This window comes from Triticum dicoccoides, chromosome 4B (assembly GCF_002162155.2).
Source record: "Triticum dicoccoides isolate Atlit2015 ecotype Zavitan chromosome 4B, WEW_v2.0, whole genome shotgun sequence".
Classification (NCBI taxonomy): domain Eukaryota; kingdom Viridiplantae; phylum Streptophyta; class Magnoliopsida; order Poales; family Poaceae; genus Triticum; species Triticum dicoccoides.
The window spans coordinates 675,706,773-675,730,522 of record NC_041387.1 but is presented as its reverse complement, the minus strand read 5'-3'; the positions used below and the strand labels follow the sequence as shown (position 1 = coordinate 675,730,522).

Here is a 23,750-nt window from a genome sequence, read left to right as displayed (position 1 = left end):
AGAGAGAGAGAGAGAGAGAGAGAGAGAGAGATAGAGAGAGAGAGAGAAAATCCATCCTACCATCCGGTGGTAGTTACCCCACATATCTCATATACTACCATGTGGTACTATATATACTATATATATATGATCGGTTTTACGAGAAATTCTATTTATATATATGCATAACGTGTACAATATGTAGTATCGTAAAATACCAGCAAATGAAAAAGAATTAAATGGAAAACACAAAATTAAAGGAAAAAACACATAACCCAGAACCCCCTATACCTTTTAGTACCGGTTGGTGTACTAAAGGTCTTCCAGCACCCGCACAGGCTCATGCCACATGGCGACCCTTTAGTGCCGGTTCGTGTTGAACCGGGACTAAAGGGTAGACCTGTAGTCCCCATCCTTTAGTGCCGGTTACAGAACCGGCACTAAAGGTCTTTACGAACCAGTGCTGTAGCCCGATTCTGCACTAGTGAATGCTCCAAAAGCACCAACTGTCTCAACGCTTTATAGAAATAAAAAATACAAACAAGACCTCGGAGATCCCTGTACAGAATTGCCATTGTTCGTCTCCTTGAGCCGCCGCCGCCGCGGAAGACGCCGTCGGAGAAGGAATTGCGTGAAACACACACACACACACACAAAAAGGCACTAAGCCCAAGCAGCCCGCAACTGTGGCCATGGGAAGCAGGATCCACAATTGCCATTGTGGTCGCCTCGTCTGAGACTCCATAGGCCATAGCAGAATCTGACAATGGCCCTCGGTCACAACCACTTGCGGGGAGTGCTTCTTTTTCTAGTAGTTGGTTCTACAGACGATGTAGCTATATGTTTCAATGTGTTATCGTCTGACCAGTGGCCCCGCCACGGGAATTTACATCATTCTAATACTCTAGAAAAAATGTTCTATTGATTTCTGGTGATGATCTTTTCATTGCCGCAACAGGGCAATATGTTGGAAATCTGGCCCGACCTACCAGATCACAGAGTTCGATGATCACATAGGAGAATTTGGGTTGCCAACTGAGGGCTTGCGACTTTTTGGTGCGTTTTCATTTTATTCTAATATGTGTGTGTTCACAACCCAACACCACACGATCCACACACTTGGCACGCCATCCCACGACTAGAGGAGCATGGCGTCACACACTACTAGGTCAACATGGCGCACACATATGCTATAGTGCCAAGCAAAACACTTTAGGACAAGCTTATTCTAGCAAGCAGGTGCTGCGTGTTGAAACGTGATATCTCTGTATTTATTACCGACTGCTTCTCCTATTATCTCTAGTCTTGTATAGTTGATTCCTAGAGATATTGTAGGGGCTAGTTGGCTTGTCACGCAAGACACCACCTGTATATATTGTAACAGACTCCGATGAATACAATTGAGTTGCATCCTATAGTCTTCTACATGGTACCAGTTTTCTACCGATCTCCATCGCTTTCGCCCTAGGCCGCCGCCGCCTCCTCTCTCCTGCCGTCGCCGCCGCTTGCTCCCCAAGCCGCCGCCGCCGCACCAAATCCTAACCCTCCCACGCTGCCGCCGCACCAAACCCTAACCCTCCCACGCCGACGCCGCCGCTTGTTCCAAGCCGCCGCCGCTGCCAAACCCTAGAGCCTCCCCAACCTCCCGGCCATCGCCGTTTTCCATCATCATGGTGGGATCTCACTCCTCCCTCGGCAGCTCCACCACCGTCATCGCCTTCACCTCCGACCGCCTCAATGAACTCCCCATCAACGACCATGTTCCCGTCATCCTTGAGCTCGACTCCCCCTCCTACAACGCTTGGCGCACCTACTTCGCGCTCCTCTTTCGCTCCTATCGTCTCATTGAGCATGTTGACGGGAGCGTCGACATCCGCGACATGAAAGACGATGATGAGTGGCTGGCCGTCGATGCTTTTATTGTCTAGTGGATGTTCCTCACGATCTCGCGCGGGCTCTTTGACATGGTGAACTGTCGTGACCCGTCCATGCATGCCATCTGGAAGTGATTTTGCGACCTCTTCGTCGACCATAGCTTCAGCGCCGCATGTTCCTTCAAGGGGAGTTTTTCATCATGCAGCAAAACGATCTCACAATCGACGAGTACTGCACCAAGCTGAAAGTTCTCTCCGATGAGCTTCGCGACGTCGGCATGAGATGATCAACGACTCGGTCCTCCTGACCAACCTCCTCCGCGGCCTCCACCCTGACCTTGGCCAGTCCACCGCCAACCTCTCCCTCACCATGCCCTCCTACGCGAAGGCCGTCACCTACCTTCGGATGGAGGAGAAACGTCTCCGTCAAGCGGCTCGGCAAGCGCCACTCCCCGCACTTCACACTGGCACCATCGAGGGTCCCGCTGCCCTCCCGCAGCCTCCTCGCGCCCCGGCTCCACAGCCGCCCGCTGCCCCTGACCGCTAGATTACATTGCCTCTGCCTCCCCACACATCACTGCTGAAGTCCACTATGCTGCTCTCGTTTTCAAAATACGAACGTTTCTATGCATTGCCACATGGGACAGCTAGCCTGTACACTGCGCCTCTTGCGAACCTGCACCAAGTGAAGGGTGATAAGTTATTTGAGGATCATGCTTGGCATGGTCCAGAGCATGCACCATTGAGATAAGACAGAGTCGTCTTGGCATCACGCTTCTCATACACACTTGCTAGATAATTGTGCAGCTCTATGATACCCCAGGAGCCACCATGAGAACAATCACAAGCCTCATTAGTAATCAGCATATAAAGAATATCAGCGGCAAGGAAGGATCAGAGGCATGACCTTCTTGTCCATCTCCAATACGCTCTTCTCTTGTTGATGCTTGATGTTGACACGCTGAAGGTTTTGTTGCTATCCTCAGACCAGCTGGTTTCCATTGCCGCCATGCAATTGCTCGTGATGAGTCGGCTACTTCCTTGACAATCATAGCTACCGATGATCACAGATTAACATAGTACTTACTGGAAGTTTATCCATATATTTGTTGAACCTGAGGAGCTAAGGTTAGCCATTCCCTCGTAACACAAATAGACTTGTCATGATCTCTAGTTGTGTGTACACCTAAAGCTAAGTTTGGAAATTATTATATTTAGTGCTACCTTCTATCACGGCACGTAAACGTTATGTAACGTAAAGTAAAAAAAAACCTAAACTAATCTAAGCAATGCTCGAGTAATGAGGGCTCATAGACATGAGGTAACTAGCTACCGTTAGTTAACTAATGAGATAGCAAAGAGGGCAAACCCTACACTAGGCACGCCATGATGTCTCATGCAAATGCTAATCTTAGAAGGAGGCACACAAAAAATGTGTAATGATTTAACATCACTCAACAATCGCCAAGTATTGACAGATCTACTGTTTTCTCTTAAATAGTCCTTAAATTGGTGTTCTTGTAAAATAAAGATAACTCAGGATATTTCCCAATAAAATTGCATTTTCATAAATAACGTGATAGTCAACAAGAAACAAGGTAGACAAAAAAGTCTCACACAAATCACAGACAAAAAGTTTCATTAAAAGAAACACACCTGCTATTTATTTATTCTGGTGGGGGCATCGGCTGTTAATTTGATGGAACCTACTTTTACCACTGAACCGTAAACAATAGATCTCCATAACAATGTCGAGAGAGTGCACTCTGATAGTAAGTCATCATAATGGTATATAAACAAATCATAACCATCAAATAATCTTGTAATAATTGATGTGATGGTGAATACAACATTTTTGTTTGATATAGATGGTTAAAGATACATAAGCATGTATGGTTTAGAAATATACATTTACATTCTTGTCATAAATTACTGGGAACACTAATTTACTATCAGCGAACCATAAGCAATAGGTCTCTAAAAAATGTCAAAACAGTGCACTCCTATAATAAGTTATGATAAGTGGTATATAAACAAATCATAACCATTAAATCACCTTCATATAATTGATGTAATGATGAATAAATACATTTTTGTTTAACATAGATGATAAAAGACACACAAGAATGTATTGTTTAGAAATATAAATTTACATTCATGACATAAATTACCATCGACACTAATTTACACATCTCTCTTAAATAAATAATACAAACTGAGATTCACAACACGTGCATAAAGGCAGTCACCGATACATCGTGCAACCAACGACTGCACGGATCATGAAGCACCGTTGAAAGGATTTTATTACTCCACACAAACATTAAAAATTAGTCAAACACATTATAATTGACCAATGCTCTTATTGCACGATCTCCTCCCCATCGATGATCTTGGCGGTTGTTTTCTTTATGAGCTCCCAGGCGCTTCTCACGTGCCGATCCTCCTGCAGCGACGACCCCACCGCGAACCGTAGAACGAATCTGTTGCCAACCACGGTGTGTGCTAGGTAGGCCTTCCTGGAGATGTTGAGCCGGTTAATCAGCACACGGTTCACCTCATCGGTGGCTTCCTCCGTCATGGTTCCTCTTGCTCTGATCCTGAAGCATACGAGGGCGAAGTTTCTCGGAACTACAATCTCAAACCGGTCATCGGCACGTACAAGGTCCTCGAACGCCTTGGCCATCGCGACATCGCTTCGGATGTGCTGCTGAAGCTTGGCGGTGCCATATGTGCGCATCACCATCCAAAGCTTGAGCCCTCGGAAGCGGCGGCCGACGCCAATTTGCATATCCTTGAGATCAATGACCTCGCCGGACTCAGTAGCGTCATTCTTGAGGTACTCCGGGTTCGTCTCCAGCGCGTCCGTGAGGCGGTTCGTGTCGCGCACCCACAAGCAGGTGCAGTCAAGGCAGGTGAGCAGCCACTTGTGCGGGCTCATGCTGATGGAGTCCACGCGCTCAACACCGTCGATGTGGTGCCGAAACTCCGGACAGATGCATGCGCTGCCAGCGTAAGCAGCATCGACATGGACCCATGCATTAAACATGGCCGCGACAGAGGCCACTGTGCTCATTGGGTCCACGGCGTTGGATGATGTGGTGCCGACAGTGGCGCAGATGTACGTTGGCACGAGACCAGCATCGAAGTCAACCTGCATGATCTCGAGCAACTTCGCCGGGTCGAGCCCGTAGTCCGTCTCCGGCCCGGTGGGAATGGATCGGAGGTTGGCAGGGTCGAAGCCGGCAAGGCGGCATGCCTTGAAGAATGTGGAGTGTGTCTGGTCGGTAGCGTACACCGTGAGCCTTGTGATGTAGGACATGCCATTGGAGGCAATCCGCCGCAGCGCCGCGTCACGCGCAGCAACAAGCGTGACGAGCATGGCTTCGCTAGTGGTCCCCAGGATGACACCGCCTCCGGTGCCACGCCCCACGCTGGTGCGGTTCATGAAACTGGTTGGCAGGCGCAGGAGCTGGGCGAGCCAGTCGAGCACGAGCACCTCCATTTCGGTGGCCGCGGGAGCCGCCTGCCACGTGAACCCTACGGTGTTCATGGCCGAAGCGATCAGCTCCCCCGTGATGGCTGCGGCGCTGTTGGTGGACGGGAAAAACGCGAAGAAACTGGGGCTAGCCCAGTGCGTCATCCCGCGGACGACCGATGTCCTCAGCTCCTTCATGGTGACGTCGAAGGGAGCCGAGTGTTCTGGCGGGGACGCCCTCAGCTCGTCCCGTAGGTAGCCGGGTTTCACGTCGGGGAGAACCGGCATGGACTCAACGCTGGTGTAGTAATCCATGATGAAGTCGGCAGCCTTGTAGAGGTATGCGCGCACGTCTTCTGGGTTGAGCGGCTGGAAGCTGCTGCCTTGGACGCAGGCGTCGAACGAAGGGGAAGCGGAGGCCGCGGGGTCCATCTCAGGGAGGGATCAAATTAAGTTGTTGACTTGTGGCGCGTGCTTTTGAGTCGATCAGGATGCAGCAGGAGGAGGAAGAGGTTACCCACTGGAGATACGGAGGGGATGTGGGAAGGTTTTATATACTAGCAGGAGTATATGGGACGCGGGACGGAAGCGGCGTGGCGGGATGGAAATGTTGCTGATCGAAACAGCAAAAGATGCCGGGTAAAATCTGTTGCTACGCATATTCGTGAACAGACAACGGAGCTCTTGGAATTTACCACGACTTGTAACTATCACCGCTCAGTAAGGTTTTGTAACGGCTGGTTCCTAGAGGTAGAAATATACGTGCAACCTCCAGCAATCGTATCAACTCAAATCCAAGCAGTACGTACAACACACGCCTTCTTCCCTTTTGCAATCAAATCAGTCGGCGTCGTAGAAATTGATCCGATCGAGCTGAGTTGACGTGCGTGAGATCCGAGCACTACAACAGACGCCTTCCCTTTGGGCATCCTCCACTTCCCGGCTGTCTATACAGCAAGCTAAAGGTGCGGCGTACATGCGTTTTCGCATTGGAAATAACTCGTCAATCCGAGCGGCTTACGATCAGGTCCTCGCGCACACAGGAGCATCCATCTTTTTTGCTTCAACAAATGACCTATAACTTCACCTGCAATAAAAAAGGATAATTGATTTTATGCCCCTAGTTGGGTCACACACGGCAGGTTTATCCCTACTTTTTCCGGAAACACTTGTTCCTGACCAAATCATTTTGCTCCTCTTATGCTATTGCCCTTTGACCGTTTGATCATCACTTGGAAAACTTCACAAAAAATTCATACTAACTCAGAAAAATTCGAATAAGATATCAAAATGTTCAGAAAAGCATCACCTATATGTGCATGTTATTTGCATTCATGAAAAAGTGTTAGCCAGTCCCCATTTCAATTTTAGCTCATATCATCATAGCATGAATAGTAAAATCTAAAAAAATTATAAAAATTATAAAAAAATTGGTGGCAAACTTTGACCAATGTTTTGAGTGCTTGCCAAGTTTCATAAGGGAATGACATTCGTGGAAGTCGTGGCAAAAAAACAAAAACCAATGCTCCAAAATTTCATTTTTTTATCACGACTTCCACGAATGCCATTCCTTATTAAACTTGCCAAGCACTCAAAACAATGGTCAAAGTTTGCCACCAAAATTTTATAGAATTTTTTTTAAATTTTACTATTCATGCTAAGATGATATGAACTAAAACTGAGATAAGGAATGTCAAACATTTTTTTCATGAATGCAAATGACATGCACATATAGATGATGTTTTTGTGAACATTTTGATATCTTATTTAATTTTTTATGAGTTAGTATGAATGTTTTATGAAGTTTTCAAAGTGATGGTCAAACGGTCAAAGGGCAAAAGCATAAGAGGAGCAAAGTGATTTGGGCAGGAACAAGTGTTTTCGGAAACTAGAGGTAAACCTGCCGAGTGGGACACAACTAAGGGCACCAAATTAATTATCCCCAATAAAAAAGACATATAACGTCATTCAAACTCAACAAAACTATAGGTATGATGTTTCGAATCATAGATCCAAGAATTTACAAAATACTCCTATAACTAAGAATTACAATGAAATTTCTCAGAATCATCTTCTAAATGGTATCAATCTTCGCAACATGAAATAGTGTCAAGGCTTAAAGAGATTACTGTCAGATCGAAGCAGCGATGGCGCCACTCATACACCATGTCAAACTTGACTACATTCATAGGTTTCAGAAACCTTCTTGAGTTGCCCATGGAAAATGATGGGAAGCCGTAATCGCTGAACGTATGTAGACAAGGGATACTCCCCTATAAGTATAGGTCGTCGAGCTACCAGATCTTCAATAGAACGCTAATGCGTGACTCCAGAGTCACAATGGATTGCACCAACAAAGAAGGGTCGAAAAACACTAACAAAAACCCGTCAGATCCATATGAACGAATCTGCAATGACATAGACCTAAAAATTCATGGTTCGTGAAACCAAACTTGTTGAGACACAAACTCTCTTGCTCTGTGACACTGCCAAATAAAACTTCGCCATGGCAGGAGAAGAACTGTAGTGCCTTTATTCTCGCTAGCATCACACCCAAAGCACCAATGAGCCACACTAACATTAGTGGAGAACCGGGCTAAAGGTCCCCTCCCCCTTTAGTACCGGTTCTGCACGAACCGCCGCTAAAGGGCCACCACGTGGCACATGCCAGCGCTGGGGGCTGGAAGCCCTTTAGTACCTGTTGGTAACACCAACCGGTACTAAAAGTTTTGGGAGGTTGTGGTTTTATTATTTTATTTTCCCTTTAATTTTGTGTTTTCCATTTAATTCTTTTTCGTTTGCTGGTATTTTACGATACTACATATTGTACATGTTATGCATATATATAAATATAATTTCTCGTAGAAGCGATCATATATATAGGTAAAGTGTTTCTCATTGAACTGTTAAGAAGGAGATCAATATGCATGTGTATTAATTATGTGACTAGATATCGATAATGATGTAAAAGTTGTGAATATTGTTCTGTCAAACGTACCCATAGCTGTCTATCAGATTTGGTCCTTTCGGACGCCATCATGCGTCTGTTCTCGCAAACGTAGTATGCACACACTTGAGTCCCCTTTGCCTACTTCAGGTCCTTTACGAGATTAGAATTTAATGAGATAATAATTAATCAAGCATGATAATTAATGGTATTGAAACTAGAATTAAAGTGATGGTAGCTAGCTAGTACTACTTAATTAATTATACCTTGGGTCGAAATTAATACAACTTTTTTTTCCATGGACTTGGAACCTCTTTCCTGAACTTTGCCCAAGCCCTACTCGCCAGCAAAGAAAATGAATAAACGAGTTATTAAATAGTTGATATCAAGAAATGACAAACTAAAGAGGCTGACATATAGTTAATAATGATTGAAATTACCTGTTGACTATCCCCTTCAAGATTGAGTAGTCACTTTGTTTTTTAAGTAGTGAATCCAGTGCTACAACTGTTGCTTCGTCAACTTTAATGATTAACAAGATCCAGTGGTAACTGCATGCACATATGTTTGCATGGTTTAATTAAGCGGGCATGTGCATAACACTCATCAACTACCCTAAAGCCTATGCACTTAATTATTAACATCTATCTAGCTAGTAAGCAAAAGCAGAATTTATAGTACAAGACAGTGTGACTCACCGGAAGTTGTAAGGAAGCAGTATATCTTCATTGGTATTGAGGCGCTTCAAGAACTCTAGCATGTTTTTCTCTACATCGTCTCTATACCATGCATATGTCCATATTTGTTCATTAACGGTATTTGGGTAAATGAAACCAATGCCATAGGGTCCACCTTTTTTCATTTCATACATCTTCATCCTGCATAATACCACAGAAAATAATATAGTGAGTATAATTACAGGTAACGATCGATCAATGAGCACTACAACTAGCTTGAGACTTAAATTACAGAAAGAAATCACTTACAGACAATAACAACTGACGAGAGCTTTGTCGAGTGCTTCTTGATTGAATAACTGCCATAGTTCTGAATACTCAACGGTCAGAGCTAGCTTATGGAAGTAATAATCTTCCTTGACTTTCACCATGAGGGACTCTCGATTGGTACCCTTGGTAATTTTTATTTACCAATCATGCAATTCATACATTCTCGTTGGGAGGTTCTTGACCTCCTCTGGCTTGACCAAAGGTTGGCCGCGGACATATTTCGGTTTTATGTCCTCCTCTCTAAGCGGAGACATGGGCTCAATCTCGAGGAGTTGTCCAAAAGTGATACCGAGCATTTCAGCCTGCCTTCTATGCTCGTCGGTTATTAACAGCTGACCGGCGCCGGTACTCTCATGTGTTTGTACAACAAGCGGGGGGTTGATTGTGCTGCCTATTCTCCTAGCCGGGGAATGGTTTTCCCGCATTTTTGGCCAGCTGCTGGGCTGGAGCTCAAGCTCGACTCCTTTTGTCGTGCTCGATGTGTCTTCCTGATTTGGCGCTCATAGTCTGAGTCAACAGGCTTGGGAGCTGGTGCTTTAGCCATACGAATCAAGTGGTCATTCTTATCCACAGGCACTTTCTCCCTCTGCTGAAGAGGCCCGAGGCTTGGACCATATTGAAATCGCTTGCCTCTGCCTGTACCTCGTGTACTACCTCGACTTGTAGCACTACACACCATAGCTGCGGCGGCTCTCTTCCGCGATTGCTCAGGCAGCGGAGACGGCTGATGCAGTGTCGGACTTGGAGGAGGAGTGGCACGCGTTGGTGGACTTGGACGAGGAGGAGTGGCCTCACGCGTTGGCTGAGTTGAAGCAGGAGGAGTGGCCGCACGCGTTGGCTGAGTTGATGCAGAGGAGTGGCTTGAAGTTGTGCCGGACTTGGAAAAGCAGGAGTCGTCTGCTCCTCCTCACCTCCTGGAATGTCAAGATCTAGCTGACGCGGTGTAGATAGCCTTCGAAAGATGATGCAATCCTTTCTCCATAGGATGATACGATGTATGGCCTCTCCCAGTGTGTGCTCCTCGTCACCTCCAGGAATGTCAAGCTGTAGCCCTGAATAATAGTCCACCACCTCATCAACCACGACACGAGCATAGCCGGCTGGAATCAGGCTGCAATGGAAGGTTGCTCCGGGGGGATTTGTATAAGCAACGGCATCCACCGCCTTCATAGATATGTTCTTTATTTTGAAGTGTAGCTCACAGTTAGTGTTCTCCATGATGTCATCCACAGGGTATCTATCCAGCAGTGCGTTGCCCGGGGCGGAACCCATGCTGCTTCTCGGCATGGATGGGACGGTGCTATCCAATGATGGATCATCCGCTAGCTGCTGCCGCTACTGAGACCCCCTTTCCTGGCTGAGTGAGTCGATCTGCTGCTGCTGCCGCTGGAATTTGAGTGCCTAGTCCGTGTGCGCTGATTCTAGGCCTTGAAGGCATTCTGCTTGCTGCTGCCTCTGCTCGTCCTCCAGCTTCTTCTTCTTCCCCTCCTCCATCTTCCTTCTTGCACAGCTTCTGTAGTCGGCGTTCCATTCCGAAAAGCCCTCATACCACGGAACAACGCCCTTGCCTCGTGTTCTTCCCGGGTGTTTAGGATTTCCTAGGGCGCGCGTAAGCTCGTTGTTTTCTCTGTTGGGTGTGAACAACCCCTTTCGAGCATCTTCTATTGCTTCAAGTAACTTAACTTCGGCTCCTTTAAGACAAGCCTTCTTCGAAACCTAGCCTATCTTCGGTTGCAACGCCCTCCATGTGCATCGAACCAAGTTCTGCACCTGTGGGGCCAGCTCAATGTAACTGGAGTGACCTGTGCACCCTGCATCTCTTGCTCCGACTTATCCCACTTAGGCATTGCCACCGCGTAGCCACCTGGCCCCAGCCTATGGAATTGCTCCTTTTTTGCGGCACTGACCTTGTTTTTTCTGGACCGTTCCTTAGATAATTCTGATTCCTTGAATTTCACATAAGCGGGCCAGTGTTCTCTTTGCTTCTCCAGTGTTCCCTTGAATTCTGGAGTCTTCTTTCCTCCTTTGACGTAGTTATTCCATAAAGTTTTCTTGGGGTTGTTGAATGCAATTGCCATCTTCCTAAGAGCAGCGTCCTTGACTTTCTCCACATCTGCAGCTGTGAAATGATCTGGTAGGGTGAAATGTTCCATGAGTTTTTCCCAAAGCAGAGTTTTTGCCCTGTGTTCGACAAAAGTAAGATCTGGACGTTTCTTTGCTAGCTCTTTCCATTCTTGAAGGGAGATCGGGAGTTGGTCCTTCACAAGAACTCCGCACTGATGAACGAACTAGTTCGCAATGTTCTTAGGCGCTAGTGGTTTGCTATTAGTTTTGATGGCATCGATGTTGTACTTTACGCCCTCCTTCAACATTTTGCCCGGGCCTCGCACTCTGCCTGTAGAAGATTTGCTCGATACGTAGGGCTGAAAGAAGAAAGATCGATTCGTTAATATATCTTCAAATCATTTAAAACATGTGATGATCACCAGATGTCTGCTTATATAAATATAGCTCGCCGGTCTCTGTTATTTCAAGATCAACATTTTCTTCGCCATCATAATCATAGTCGTCGTTCATGACTTCATCAATTCGATCGTCACGATCGAATATCATATCATCACCCTCCCCGGTATTGTTCAGATATTGGGAGCCGTCATCTTCTTCATTTCGATCATCTAGCCCGCGAGGGGACCGTATGATCTCGAACAGGGCCTGAGAGAGTCCCGGATAAGGGGGTGTCCGGATAGCCGAACTTTCATCATTGGCCGGACTCCTGGACTGTGAAGATAGAAGATTGAAGACTTCGTCCTGTGTCCGGATGGGAATTTCCTTGGCGTGGAAGGCAAGCTTGGCGATACGGATATGTAGATCTCCTACCATTGTAACCGACTCGGTGTAACCCTAACCCTCTCCGGTGTCTATATAAACCGGAGGGTTTTAGTCCGTAGGACGAACAACAATCATACCATAGGCTAGCTTCTAGGGTTTAGCCTCTTTGATCTCGTGGTAGATCTACTCTTGTACTACCCATATCATCAATATTAATCAAGCAGCAGTAGGGTTTTACCTCCATTGAGAGGGCCCGAACCTGGGTAAAAACATCGTGTCCCTTGTCTCCTGTTACCATCCGCCTAGACGCACAGTTCGGAACCCCCTACCGAGATCCGCCGGTTTTGACACCGACATTGGTGCTTTCATTGAGAGTTCCTCTGTGCCGTCGCCATCAGGAAGGATGCCTCGTCCCATCTTTAAAGATGGCACCGTTGCTAAAGGAGCTTTGGCCATCGGCCAAACTCTCCGGCTAGGCGGTTTTCTTATGACCGCCTGTTCGGCCGTCGCGCCGACGATGACTTCTCGGGTCATCAAAAGCAATCTTCACTTCAACTCGGAACTCGCCGAGCAGTTAGATCCGATGGAGCTCTCTTCCTTAAACGAGCTCTTGGGTCGCATCGCCGCCCTGGGAGTCGCTATAGACTACGACCAGATTGGGCCTAAAACCAATCTGAGAGAGATTAACTCTCCCCAGGCTACCCACCACGTTGTTGTGGTAGAGGAACAATATGGCGACCCTTCTTCTATCCTAAGGACTAGCTATGTCCGGATTCCTGACCCCTCCATGCCGGATTCCCGCGGAGGGGAGAACACCACTCAAGCCCTGAACTTGAAGTCAGGCAGCGGGCTAGATTCATCGGACAACGTCCAAGAACCCAAGCTTCCAAGTTCCGAAACTTCTTGGCCCCTGAGTCTTAGATCGGACGGAGTTCGGAATTTAACTCCACCCGCCCACCCAAATATAAGTGATCTATCCCAAATCCGGCAAGAGCCCGCCAAAACAGTACATCATTACTGGGCCAGATTCCTCCTGGTCATGAACAGGATAAAGGACTGCCGTGAAGAGGACGCAATTTCATTCTTCTGCATTAATTGCACGGACGAAGGAATCCTCAACACCGTAAGTCATCATAAAATTACACGCTTTGCTGACTTGGCGTCCAAAGTACGAAAGTACTGTGCGATGGAGAGCGCCTGGAAAACCGAAATCAAATTTTGGGATAATCCGGCCTTGAACACAACCCAATCCAAAGTAAAAGGGTGCATCATTACCAGGCACCTGGGTTAAATACCAAAAAGCAAAAACCCTCTAAAGGGCACGGAACCGTACTGGAGGGATGGCTCAATGGACCCTGCAAAATTCATAGTCAGAGGTCGCCACTCCAACTCATAGCCTTAGAGCATGTTGGATACTACAACAGGTGGCCAAAAGTGGCGAAGAGCTTCTAGCTCCAGAGCACCAACCCAGCAATACCAGTACGGTATTAACAGTCTTCGAAACTTTCGCATCAAATAATATGCGGAAACGAACACTCCGCAGCCTTGCCGAAGTTCACCGGGTAGCAACAATAAATCCATGGAGTGACACGGCTATTACCTTTAATGCCAGTGACGAACCTAAATTCCGAACAGCCCGAGCACCAGCTGCATTGGTCCTCAGTCCAATAGTGGACGGTTTTCTCCTTACCAAGGTACACATGGATGGCGGCAGCGGATTAAACCTCATTTACGAGGAAACCCTTCGAAAAATGGAAATAGACTGGAGCCGTATTGAGCGAAGCAGCATAACCTTTAGAGGAATAATCCCCAGTCGGGAAGCATGCTGTAAAGGAAAAATCACACTGGATGTGGTGTTCGGCACGCCGGATAATTACAGGTCCGAGGAGGTCACATTCCAAGTGGCCCCGTTCAGCAGCGGATACCATGCTCTATTAGGGCGAGAGGCATTCACAATTTTTCAAGCTATACCCCATTACGGGTACATGAAGCTCAAAATACCCGGACCCAACGGAATCATCACTCTTGCTAGTGACCCGGACATAGCACTCCGCGCCGAAAATAAAATAGCCGCACTTGCCCTTGAGGCACTATCCGAAGACCTAGCGGCCGAGGAACTCACTGCGCTGCGCTACACAGTGAACAGGGACGATGTGATACTCGATAAGAGATCCAATTCCGCCTCTTTTAAACCGGCGGATGAAATAGTCAAATTCCATGTCCATCCAACGGACCCTACAAAGACGGCCTCCATCGGGGCACAATTAAACCCTGATGTAGACGCCGCACTATGAGAATTCCTACGCGAAAATTGGGACATCTTTGCCTGGCACCCTTCAGACATGCCAGGAATCCCACGCCGGCTGGCCAAGCACAACCTAAATATCCTAAAAGGATTCAAGCCAGTCAAACAAGATCTTCGGCGTTTCTCCGAACCTAAGAGACAGGCCATGGGAGAGCAGCTAGCCAAACTATTGGAGGCCGGATTCATTAAAGATATAAAACATCCGGACTGGCTAGCAAACCTAGTAATGGTACCAAAGAAGGACAAATCCTGGCGCCTTTGTGTTGTGTCGGAGTAAATGACCACAGGTAGCCTAACCAGCTCCATTTGGCCATCAGGAAAAACAATAGGCCGATTGGACCTCAAAGCACCTAAGACATGGGGCCGCCTTCCTCCGGCCGGCTATTGCCTAAGCCGGCTGGCGGAAGCCGGCCCGGCCATAAAACAACCTTTGGGGGGCGCCACGATCGGGCCGACACCGAGAAGCCGGCCCATGAAGGACCGACTCCATGAAGACGGCAAACGAAGGGCCGACTCCAAGAAGCAGGCGGCTGAATGCCGCATCCTAAAGACCATCGCCCATACGGTGACTTGGCGGGGCGTGGCTACAGCAAACCCTGCCACCCCCGAATCTCGGAAGATACATGGCCACATTACACCGTACGGGGCGGCCATCCCCCGTCCAGCGTGGCACTGTGGCCATGAGAGTCATGACGCCATCCACGACAGGATGCTAGTAAGGCCCATAGGCGGCGGGTCCCTTCGGTCAGAGAGACATGCGAAGGCGGCCCGGCCTCCCCCAGCCGGCCCAAAGCCGGGCCGGCTTCCAGTAGCCGTCTTGCTCCCCTCGGGGCGTGCGCACCATTAAGCGGATGAGACGTGGTATGGCTATAGCCATGCTTACCTCGACAAAGCCCTCGTCATCACAGGCGAGGCTACAGTAACCAGCCCCCGACGGAACCCACCAGTCGGCGGGCCCCAGAAGCCGGCGGAGAAGACGGCAGTTGTAGACACTGACTGCTAGGGCCCGCGCCCAGCCAGATTACCATTGTACTCCCGGGGGGTAGGCCTATATAAACCCCCCGGGACACCATGCAAAGGGTTGAACACTGAGAGTTTTAGACAGCACCATCGGGAGAGGAGAGACCTAGCATTGCCCTTCTTCCTCCTGCCACCGAACAGCTCAAGGAGCATCTTGTAGCTACTTGTTGATCTAGTGATCATGCGGAGACCCCGCAGAGCAGCAGTAGGGGTGTTATCTCCAAGGAGAGCCCCGAAGCTGGGTAAGATTTGCCGGCGTGCATGTCTTCGCCTCATCCCGCTTCCAGGAACCGGCGATGTCTTACTGGCTCCCACAATGATAAGCCATCCGTTGGCATATGTCGCACCTACCACCCGACATTTGGCGCCCACCATGGGGCGAGGTGCACCGTCGTCCGAAGACCTTCTCTGGACGGGAACTCTTTTCCTCCCGCGCGAGCGTAGCCAGCCTGGCACGCCCGATGGCGCTTGCCCCGACGCGCTGCAAGGCGTCGATGATGCTTGCGCGGCAAGCTGCCTCGCTGATCTCCTTGGCGAGGTTAGCATCTTCAACGAGCCCGCATCCGACGCGGGCACCGGCTGCCTCGAGAGCCGCCTCGTCAGTCTCCTCGACCAACTCCATGTCTGCTACGAGCCTACCGCGGACTTGGAGTCGGTCGGTTCCACCGACCTGATGCTTGTCGACTCCGACACGGCATCGCTTGACGCCTTCCCCTCCGACGTGATCGTTTTTGACGATCCCCTCCCGCGAGCTGACAGTGGCGGCAGCATCGTCACTGAGGTGCTAGTCATCAGCCACGGAGCCGCCTCCGGCAAGAACACCCACGACGCCCTGCAAGCGGTGCTGCAGGACTTGTCCATCCCCATTCCAGCCGATGCCGACGCCGAGGCGCTGGAGGCTCGCCGCCTTGCCCTCGTCGCAAAAGGCCAGAAGATAAATGCCATGAGAAGCCTCACGGAAGCCCACCAGCGCAAGGTCGACCGTGCCGCCTTCGGCACGCCGCCTCCAAAAGGGCCAAGCCGAGTCGGCGCCGTCATGAAACGCGACACAGCCATCGCCTGCATGCTGGATGCGGAGCGCCCGGTCTACGCCACGCCCCTCGAGAATCTACGCGCCGCCCAGTCGATCGTTGACGAGCTCAACGGACTGGGGGCCGACGAGCTCCCCTACATGACTAGATGCATCCAGCAACTGATCGATGCGGCCGCAGCGCGCTACGAAGCTGGCGTCCGAGCTGAGAGCCCCCCTCGCCGAGAACACTGCACGACGTCGCGTACGCCAACTGCGGGCGGCACCCGTGCGAGACAAGAGAAGGAGCCGACTGCTAGCCGCAGCCGGACACGAATCACCATCGAGCGCGACGCGGAAGGCCGTCCCCAAGGCGTGGAGAGACGAGGCGATTTACCCCCTCCTCCACCTCGCGGGGAGAGATACCCCACCCCACCGCCTATCGAGCATCCGACTCTCAGCGGCCGACTTGGTCGCCGTGAAGGAGTCGGCGAGAATGATGCCCGCCATCGGATCGACCGCCTTGCGCGATCCCTGGCCCTAGAAGAAGAAGATAATGTCGGTCCACCTTGCTTCGCCCCCCGCATCCGCGACGAGCCCTTTCCCAAAGGGTTCTCGCTCCCAAGAGACACGCCCAAGTATAACGGCTCCGTGAAGCCGGCGGACTGGTTGATCGACTACTCCACCGCGGTTCACATAGCAAACGGCAATCGGCGCGTTGCTGTAAAGTATGTCCCCTTGATGCTCCAAGGCACGGCGCGCACCTGGCTCAACAGCCTCAAGCCATACAGCGTCAACAGCTGTCTCGACTTCACGGAAGCCTTCATCCGCAACTTCACCAGCACCTATAAGCGGGCACCCAAGCCCCAACAGCTCTCCTTATGTGTACAAGGACCCGACGAATCGACTCGTGACTATCTCATGCATTGGGCCGAGCTCCGAAACTCTTGCGAAGGGGTGCACGAGGTTCAGGCGATCGAGTACTTCACGCCGGGTGCCGAGAGGGCACCCTCCTCAAGCACCGCCTCCTCTGCGACAAGCCGACTACCCTTGATGAGCTATTGATCATTGCGGACAAATACGCCATGGCCGACTCCTCCATGAAGACCGAGCTCCGAGTCGACGCCTCTGGAAAAGTGCTTGCACCGGCTCCCAAGACGCCGGCTGGAGAGTCCACCCAGCGCTCGTACCAGAGCGACAACAAGCGCAAGGCCCCTATGCCGCCTACCACTAGTCGGCAGGTGGCCACGGTCGAAGAAGAGCAGCCTAAGGGACGGCCGGCTCCCAAGAAACTGAAGGGCGGCAGGCCGGCTTGGCAGCCAGCTTTCTCCTACGAGCAAGCTCTCGATGCCCCCTGCAAGTTCCACAGCGGCGCGAAGCCGTCCAACCATACGACCCGAAAGTGCCATTGTCTCACCTGAATCTCCAAGGGCGAGGGGCTGTTGCCGCCTCCTGCCCCCCAGTAGCCGGCCGCTCGGCCTGCAGTCGGAGCCGTCCATGACGAGTTCCCTGACGAGCACGCCGCCTACATCATCTTCACAAGCCAACCAGACGATCGGCGAAGTCGGCGCCGGCAACAGCAAGAAGTCAACGCGGTCGCCTCCAGTAACCCTGAGTTTATGCACTGGTCCGAGAAACCCATCAGCTGGAGCCAGGACAACCACCCAGCAGTGATGCCGTCTGCCGGCTCCTATGCCCTCGTTTTGGAGGCTACCCTGGCGACGGAGAGGCGCGCCGCTTGATTCTCCCGCGTGCTTATAGATGGCGGGAGCAGTATCAACATTCTGTACCGAGATACCATGGAGAAGCTCGACATCAAGCCGAGGCACCTCATGCCTAGCCGGATCGTGTTCCATGGCATCGTACCTGGCCTGTCCTGCGCACCAATCCGCAAGATCAAGATGGATGTCCTCTTTGGAGACAAGGATCATTTCTGCCGAGAGGCAATATGGTTCGAGGTGGTGGATTTGGAGAGCCCGTACCACGCACTGCTTTGCCGACCAGCGTTGGCCAAGTTTATGGCTGTGCCCCACTACGCCTACCTCAAGATGAAGATGCCGAGTTCCAAGGGCATTATCACCATAGCCGGAGACTACAAGAAGTCCGCTGAGTGTGCGGCGGCCAGCTAGCAGTCACCTGGCCGAGTCCCTCGTGATTGCCGAAGAGAAGAAGATGCTGGACCGGGTTGTGGCCTTGGCTGGCAAGCAGCTGGCTTTGTCTCCTGACCCCAAAGAATGTGAAGCTCAAGGTTCTTTCCAGCCGGCCAAAGAGACAAAGAAGATACCCCTGGACCCGGAGCACCCGAAGAGGCACGCCGTCATAGGCACAGGCCTCGACAGCAAATAGGAAGCGAGCTCGTCAATTTCCTCCGTGAGAATCGGCACATCTTCGCGTGGTCTCCCAAAGACATGCCAGGTGTTCCGGCGGATTTCGCCGAGCACAAGCTACACGTCCGATCTGACGCAAAGTCGGTCAGGCAGCCCTTGCGCCGCCTGTCAGAAGAGAAGAGAAGAGTAGTCGGAGAAGAGATAGCCCGGCTTCTAGCAGCCGGCTTCATTATGGAAGTGTTCTTTCCAGAATGGCTTGCCAACCCGGTCCTCGTACTGAAGAAGAACAAGTAGTGGCGCATGTGCATCGATTACACCAGCCTCAACAAAGCCTGCCCCAAAGATCCATTCGCCCTGCCAAGGATTGACCAAGTGATAGACTCCACAGTCGGATGCGAGCTGTTGAGTTTTTTGGATGCCTATTCCGGATACCACCAGATAAAACTGAACCCGGTTGATCGCTTGAAGACCGCCTTCATCACCCCATTCGGAGCTTTCTGTTACCTGACTATGATGTTCAGCTTGAGAAATGCCGGCGCCACTTTTCAGCGTTGCATGCAGAAATGCCTCCTCAAGCAACTCGGCAGAAATGACCACGTCTACATAGACGATGTTGTGGTGAAGACGGAGAAACTCAGCACCCTGCTGGAAGACCTCAAGGAAACATTTGAGAACCTGCGTTGGTATCAGATCAAGCTCAACCCGGAGAAATGTGTGTTCGGAGTACCAGCTGGCCAACTTCTGGGCTTTCTGGTCTCCAAACGCGGCACTGAGTGCAACCCAGTAAAGATCAAGGCCACAGAGAGAATGAAGGTCCCTACCAAGCTGCGAGACGTCCAAAAGTTCATTGGATGCCTGGCATCTTTGAACCGTTTCATGAGCCAGCTTGGAGACAAGGCTCTCCCCCTCTACCGACTTATGAAGAAGTCGGCTCACTTTGAATGGAATGACCAAGCGGATCAAGCTTTAAATGAGTTGAAGAAGATGCTGTCCACGCCGCCTGTCTTGGCGGCCCAAACTGAGAAGGAGCCCATGCTCCTCTACATCGCCGCCACCAGCCGGGTGGTCAGCACAGTCATTGTGGTTCAGCGCCCAGAGGAAGACCGAGCTCAGCTAGTCCAGAGACCGGTGTATTATTTGAGCGAAGTATTGTCCACCTCCAAGCAGAACTACCCGCACTATCAGAAAATGTGCTATGATGTGTACTTTGCCTCCAAGAAGCTCAAGCCCTACTTTCAAGAGCATCTCATCACGGTCGTATGCACTGCCCCGCTCGCCGAGATCATAGGCAGCCGGGAAGCATCCGGCCGAGTGGCGAAATGGGCCATTGCGCTGGCTCCATACACGATCTACTACCAGCCCCGCACTGCCATCAAGTCCCAAGCACTGGCCGACTTCCTCATCGACTGGGCCGAGACCCAGTACCTACCGCCGGCTCCGGACTTCTCTCATTGGCGGATGCATTTTGACGGATCCAAGATGCGCACTAGCTTGGGAGCCGGCATTGTCCTCACCTCTCCCAAAGGCGACAAACTCAGATATACATTGCAAATCCACTTTGCCGCCTCCAACAATGTGGCCGAGTATGAGGCGCTCATAAACGGGCTCCGGCTAGCCAAAGAACTCGGCATCGGCCGAATCCTGTGTTATGGCGACTCGGACCTAGTGGTTAAGCAATCATCCGGCGATTGGGACGCCAAGGACGCAAACATGGCGAGCTACACTTCCTTGTCCAGCAGCTCAGCGGATATTTCGAGGGGTGCGAGTTCCTTCACGTGCCACGAGCCGATAATGAGCAAGCAGATGCCCTGGCACGGATAGGCTCCACCCGACAAGCTATACCAACCGGAGTCGCCCTCCAACGCCTCCTGAAGCCATCTGTCAAGCCGTCTCTGGAATCCAGTTCCATCTTCGTGCCGCCTGACCCCGACGCAGTCGGATCCGACTTCGGGGACCAGGCAGGCGGCTCGGGGACTTCGGTAGCCGGCTTAGGGACTTCCATAGTCGAACCCGGCCCGGGGACTGCCGTAGCCGAACCCGGCCCGGGGACTGCAGTGGCACAGCAGGCGGAGGCCGACTCCAACTCCTCACAACCCAGCCCGCCCACCCTGGTTGAAGTAGACGTCTTGGCAGTAGAAGAAATCACAGCTCCATCATGGGCCCAGCCCATCCTCCGGTTTCTGGTGAATGGAGAACTACCGACTGATGAGATCTCGGCCAGACAAGTCCAACACCGAGCCGGAGCCTACACACTAATGAATCGAGAGCTAGTTAGGCGCAGCGCTACCAGAGTCTTCCAGTGCTGCGTCGAATAAGAGAGGGGCATAGCAATCCTCAAAGAAATCCACCAAGGCGAATGCGGCCACCATGCCGCCTCCAGAGTGCTCATCGCCAAAGCCTCCCGCCATGGATTTTTCTAGCCGACTGCATTGGAGGATGCCAAGGAACTAGTCAAGCACTGCAGAGGGTGCCAAGTCTTCGGCTCCAAGCAACACTTGCCGGCTTCTGCACTCAAGACCATCCCCATCACTTGGCCCTTTGCCATCTGGGGACTGGACATGGTCGGACCATTCAAGACGGCGCGCGGCGGCATGACACATCTGCTTGTCGCCGTAGACAAATTCACCAAGTGGATTGAAGCAAAGACGATCAAGAAGCTGAATGGCCCGACTGCCGTGACATTCATTGCCGACATTACAACCCGGTATGGCGTCCCACATAGCATCATCACCGACAACGGCACAAATTTCGCCAAGGGAGCATTGGCACGTTTCTGCGCAAGACATGGCATCCGACTGGACTTAGCGTCTGTTGCCCACCCGCAGTCAAACGGCCAAGTCGAGCGAGCAAACGGCCTTGTTCTCTCCGGCATCAAGCCCCGACTGGTCGTACCGCTGGAGCGTTCGGCCGGCTGCTGGCTCGACGAGCTGCCAGCCGTCCTCTGGAGTCTGCGCACTACTCCAAACAAATCGACCGGCTTCACCCCCTTCTTCCTTGTATATGGTGCTGAGGCTGTCATCCCAACTGACATCGAGTTCGACTCACCTCGAGTCACCATGTACACGGAGGCAGAGGCCAAGGAAGCAAGAGAAGACGGCGTTGATTTGCTGGAAGAAAGCCGGCTGTTAGCCCTGACTACGCCGGTACCATAGTCGGAGAGTGAAGCCAAGAACCTTCCAAGAGGGAGACCTTGTGCTCCGGCTAATCCAGCGAACAGCCGGACAGCACAAGCCCTCAGCCCCTTGGGAAGGTCCCTTCGTCATCAGCCGGGCTCTGGGAAACGACTCCTACTACCTAATCGACGCACAGAAGCCGAAGGCACGCAAGAGAGACGACTCCGGCAAGGAATCGGAGTGCCCGTGGAACGCCAATCTTCTTGGAAGATTTTACAGTTGAAATGCAGTATGTATCACGCTATCTTTTGTACTAAGTATGAGACAACGGCCCCCCGAGGAGTTCTCGGGGACTGCCCTATTTTATCTATGTATGCCGGGTATCACTCCCATGATTACCCTACTTATTTTCTCTGTCCGGCACCGGGTTCGACTAAGTCGGCTCGGGGACTTGCCGCCTTGAGTTATGTCCAAGTTCTACCTGCAGTCAGACAAGTAATGTGCTGGCACCCAAGCCCTCTCTTGCGAGAGTCACAGCTCGAAGAATCAGCTACCCGACTAGCAAGAGCTAAAGGCGGAAAGGATGCCCATATGAAAAAATGGCTAAGGACTAACGAACTTACATAACGCAAGCCGGCTTCCCCCCTCGCCAACCGACTATCGAAATAGTCGGCTGGCCGGCTTCCCTTCCTACTCTACCAAAGTCTAAGAAAGTTTGAACCTTTGCCTTCCTAGACGGCCGAACTCCTTACCCAGCCACAGACTGCAGAGCAGCTGTCCGGCTGGGAAGGCGGCAACCAAGGGAAGGCGGCAAAGGAAGAAAGCTGAAAGACAAAAAGTAAGTCAGAATGGAAGCCAAACACATGCATGATAATATATACATCACAGAGCCTTCGAAAGGCCAGCATTCAACAAAGTTTGAATACGCCCCCAGTGGGTGGAATTGCGCAAAATAACAAGTTTGTCCAAAGAGTAACTAGCAGGAAAGTAAATGATAAATCAAGCCAAGGGAGCGCCTGGAGCTTCAGGGAGAACGGTAGAGACGGCGGTGTCGGCTGGAGGGGTGGACGACTGGCGAGTCTCGGCCTGGTCGTCGCCGGTGGTAGGCGGAGCGTTCGCGCGTGCCTCGTTGCTAGAGGCACGGTCAGGCTGAGGCTGGCTGGCCGCTCCGACATGCGGCTCAGCATCTTCGCCGTCTTCCTCCTCCTCCTCCTCGCCCTCGTCGCTGGAGTCAATCTCCTCCCCGAGTCCTCACCATCGGCTGGGTTCAGCCCGAACCAGTCCTCCGGCTGCGCAACGCCGTCCTTGTTCACCTCAGGAGCAAAGATGCTGGTGTTGGTGAAGTCGGTGATCACCAAGGCACGCTGGATGATAGCCATCCGCACCGCCTCCAGCTCCTCGCCGGCTTCCTGCCACCAGGTGCGCAGCTGATCAAAGTTCAGCCCTGGGTACCAAGCCCGGACAAACTCTAGCGCTCGTCGAGCACCGGATCGAGCTGCTGAAGCCTTCCAGGCCTCAAGGCAGCCGACGGCTACCTCCAGCCAGTCGGCAGTGTGGCTGGGGGTGCAAGGGATTACCTCACCAGGCCAAAGGGCGGCCAGCACCTACTCCCAAATCGGCGTCGTCAGGGTCGTCCGCCTCGCGGTCGGGGGCGAACTTGCGTTCCGGCCCCGCGGTCCCGGCCGGAGGATGAAGAAAGGGATTCTGGTTCAAGACATACCGATGGATCAAGAGTCGGCCCGGAAAAGAATTCGGCAACAAATAAAGAGAGAAACTTACCATGGGTGGCGGATTGGCACGAGAGAATGGCGCCATGCCATACTGCCAGTCCGGCTTGAGCTTGCAGTTGGCGATATGGTTCA

At 51.4% G+C, this 23,750-nt stretch overlaps 1 protein-coding gene across 1 annotated transcript; it reads right to left on the bottom strand.

Annotated features, from left to right (window-relative positions):
• Positions 1 to 4,215: 4,215 nt before the first annotated feature.
• Positions 4,216 to 5,763, bottom strand: LOC119294322 (tryptophan decarboxylase 1-like). The gene is made up of 2 exons (XM_037572531.1): positions 4,979 to 5,763; positions 4,216 to 4,858 (listed from the first exon to the last, which is right to left on the bottom strand). Exons 1-2 carry the CDS (start codon positions 5,761 to 5,763, stop codon positions 4,216 to 4,218), a joined length of 1,428 nt encoding a protein of 475 aa, XP_037428428.1.
• Positions 5,764 to 23,750: the final 17,987 nt, after the last annotated feature.

Bases quoted from the DNA above. Each gene is read 5' to 3' on its own strand.
- LOC119294322 (XM_037572531.1), bottom strand. From the start codon at position 5,763: ATGGACCCCGCGGCCTCCGCTTCCCCTTCGTTCGACGCCTGCGTCCAA. The intron at 4,859-4,978 runs GTACATCTGCGC...TTACGCTGGCAG, and splicing joins GATGCTGGTCTCGTGCCAAC to CGCATGCATCTGTCCGGAGT.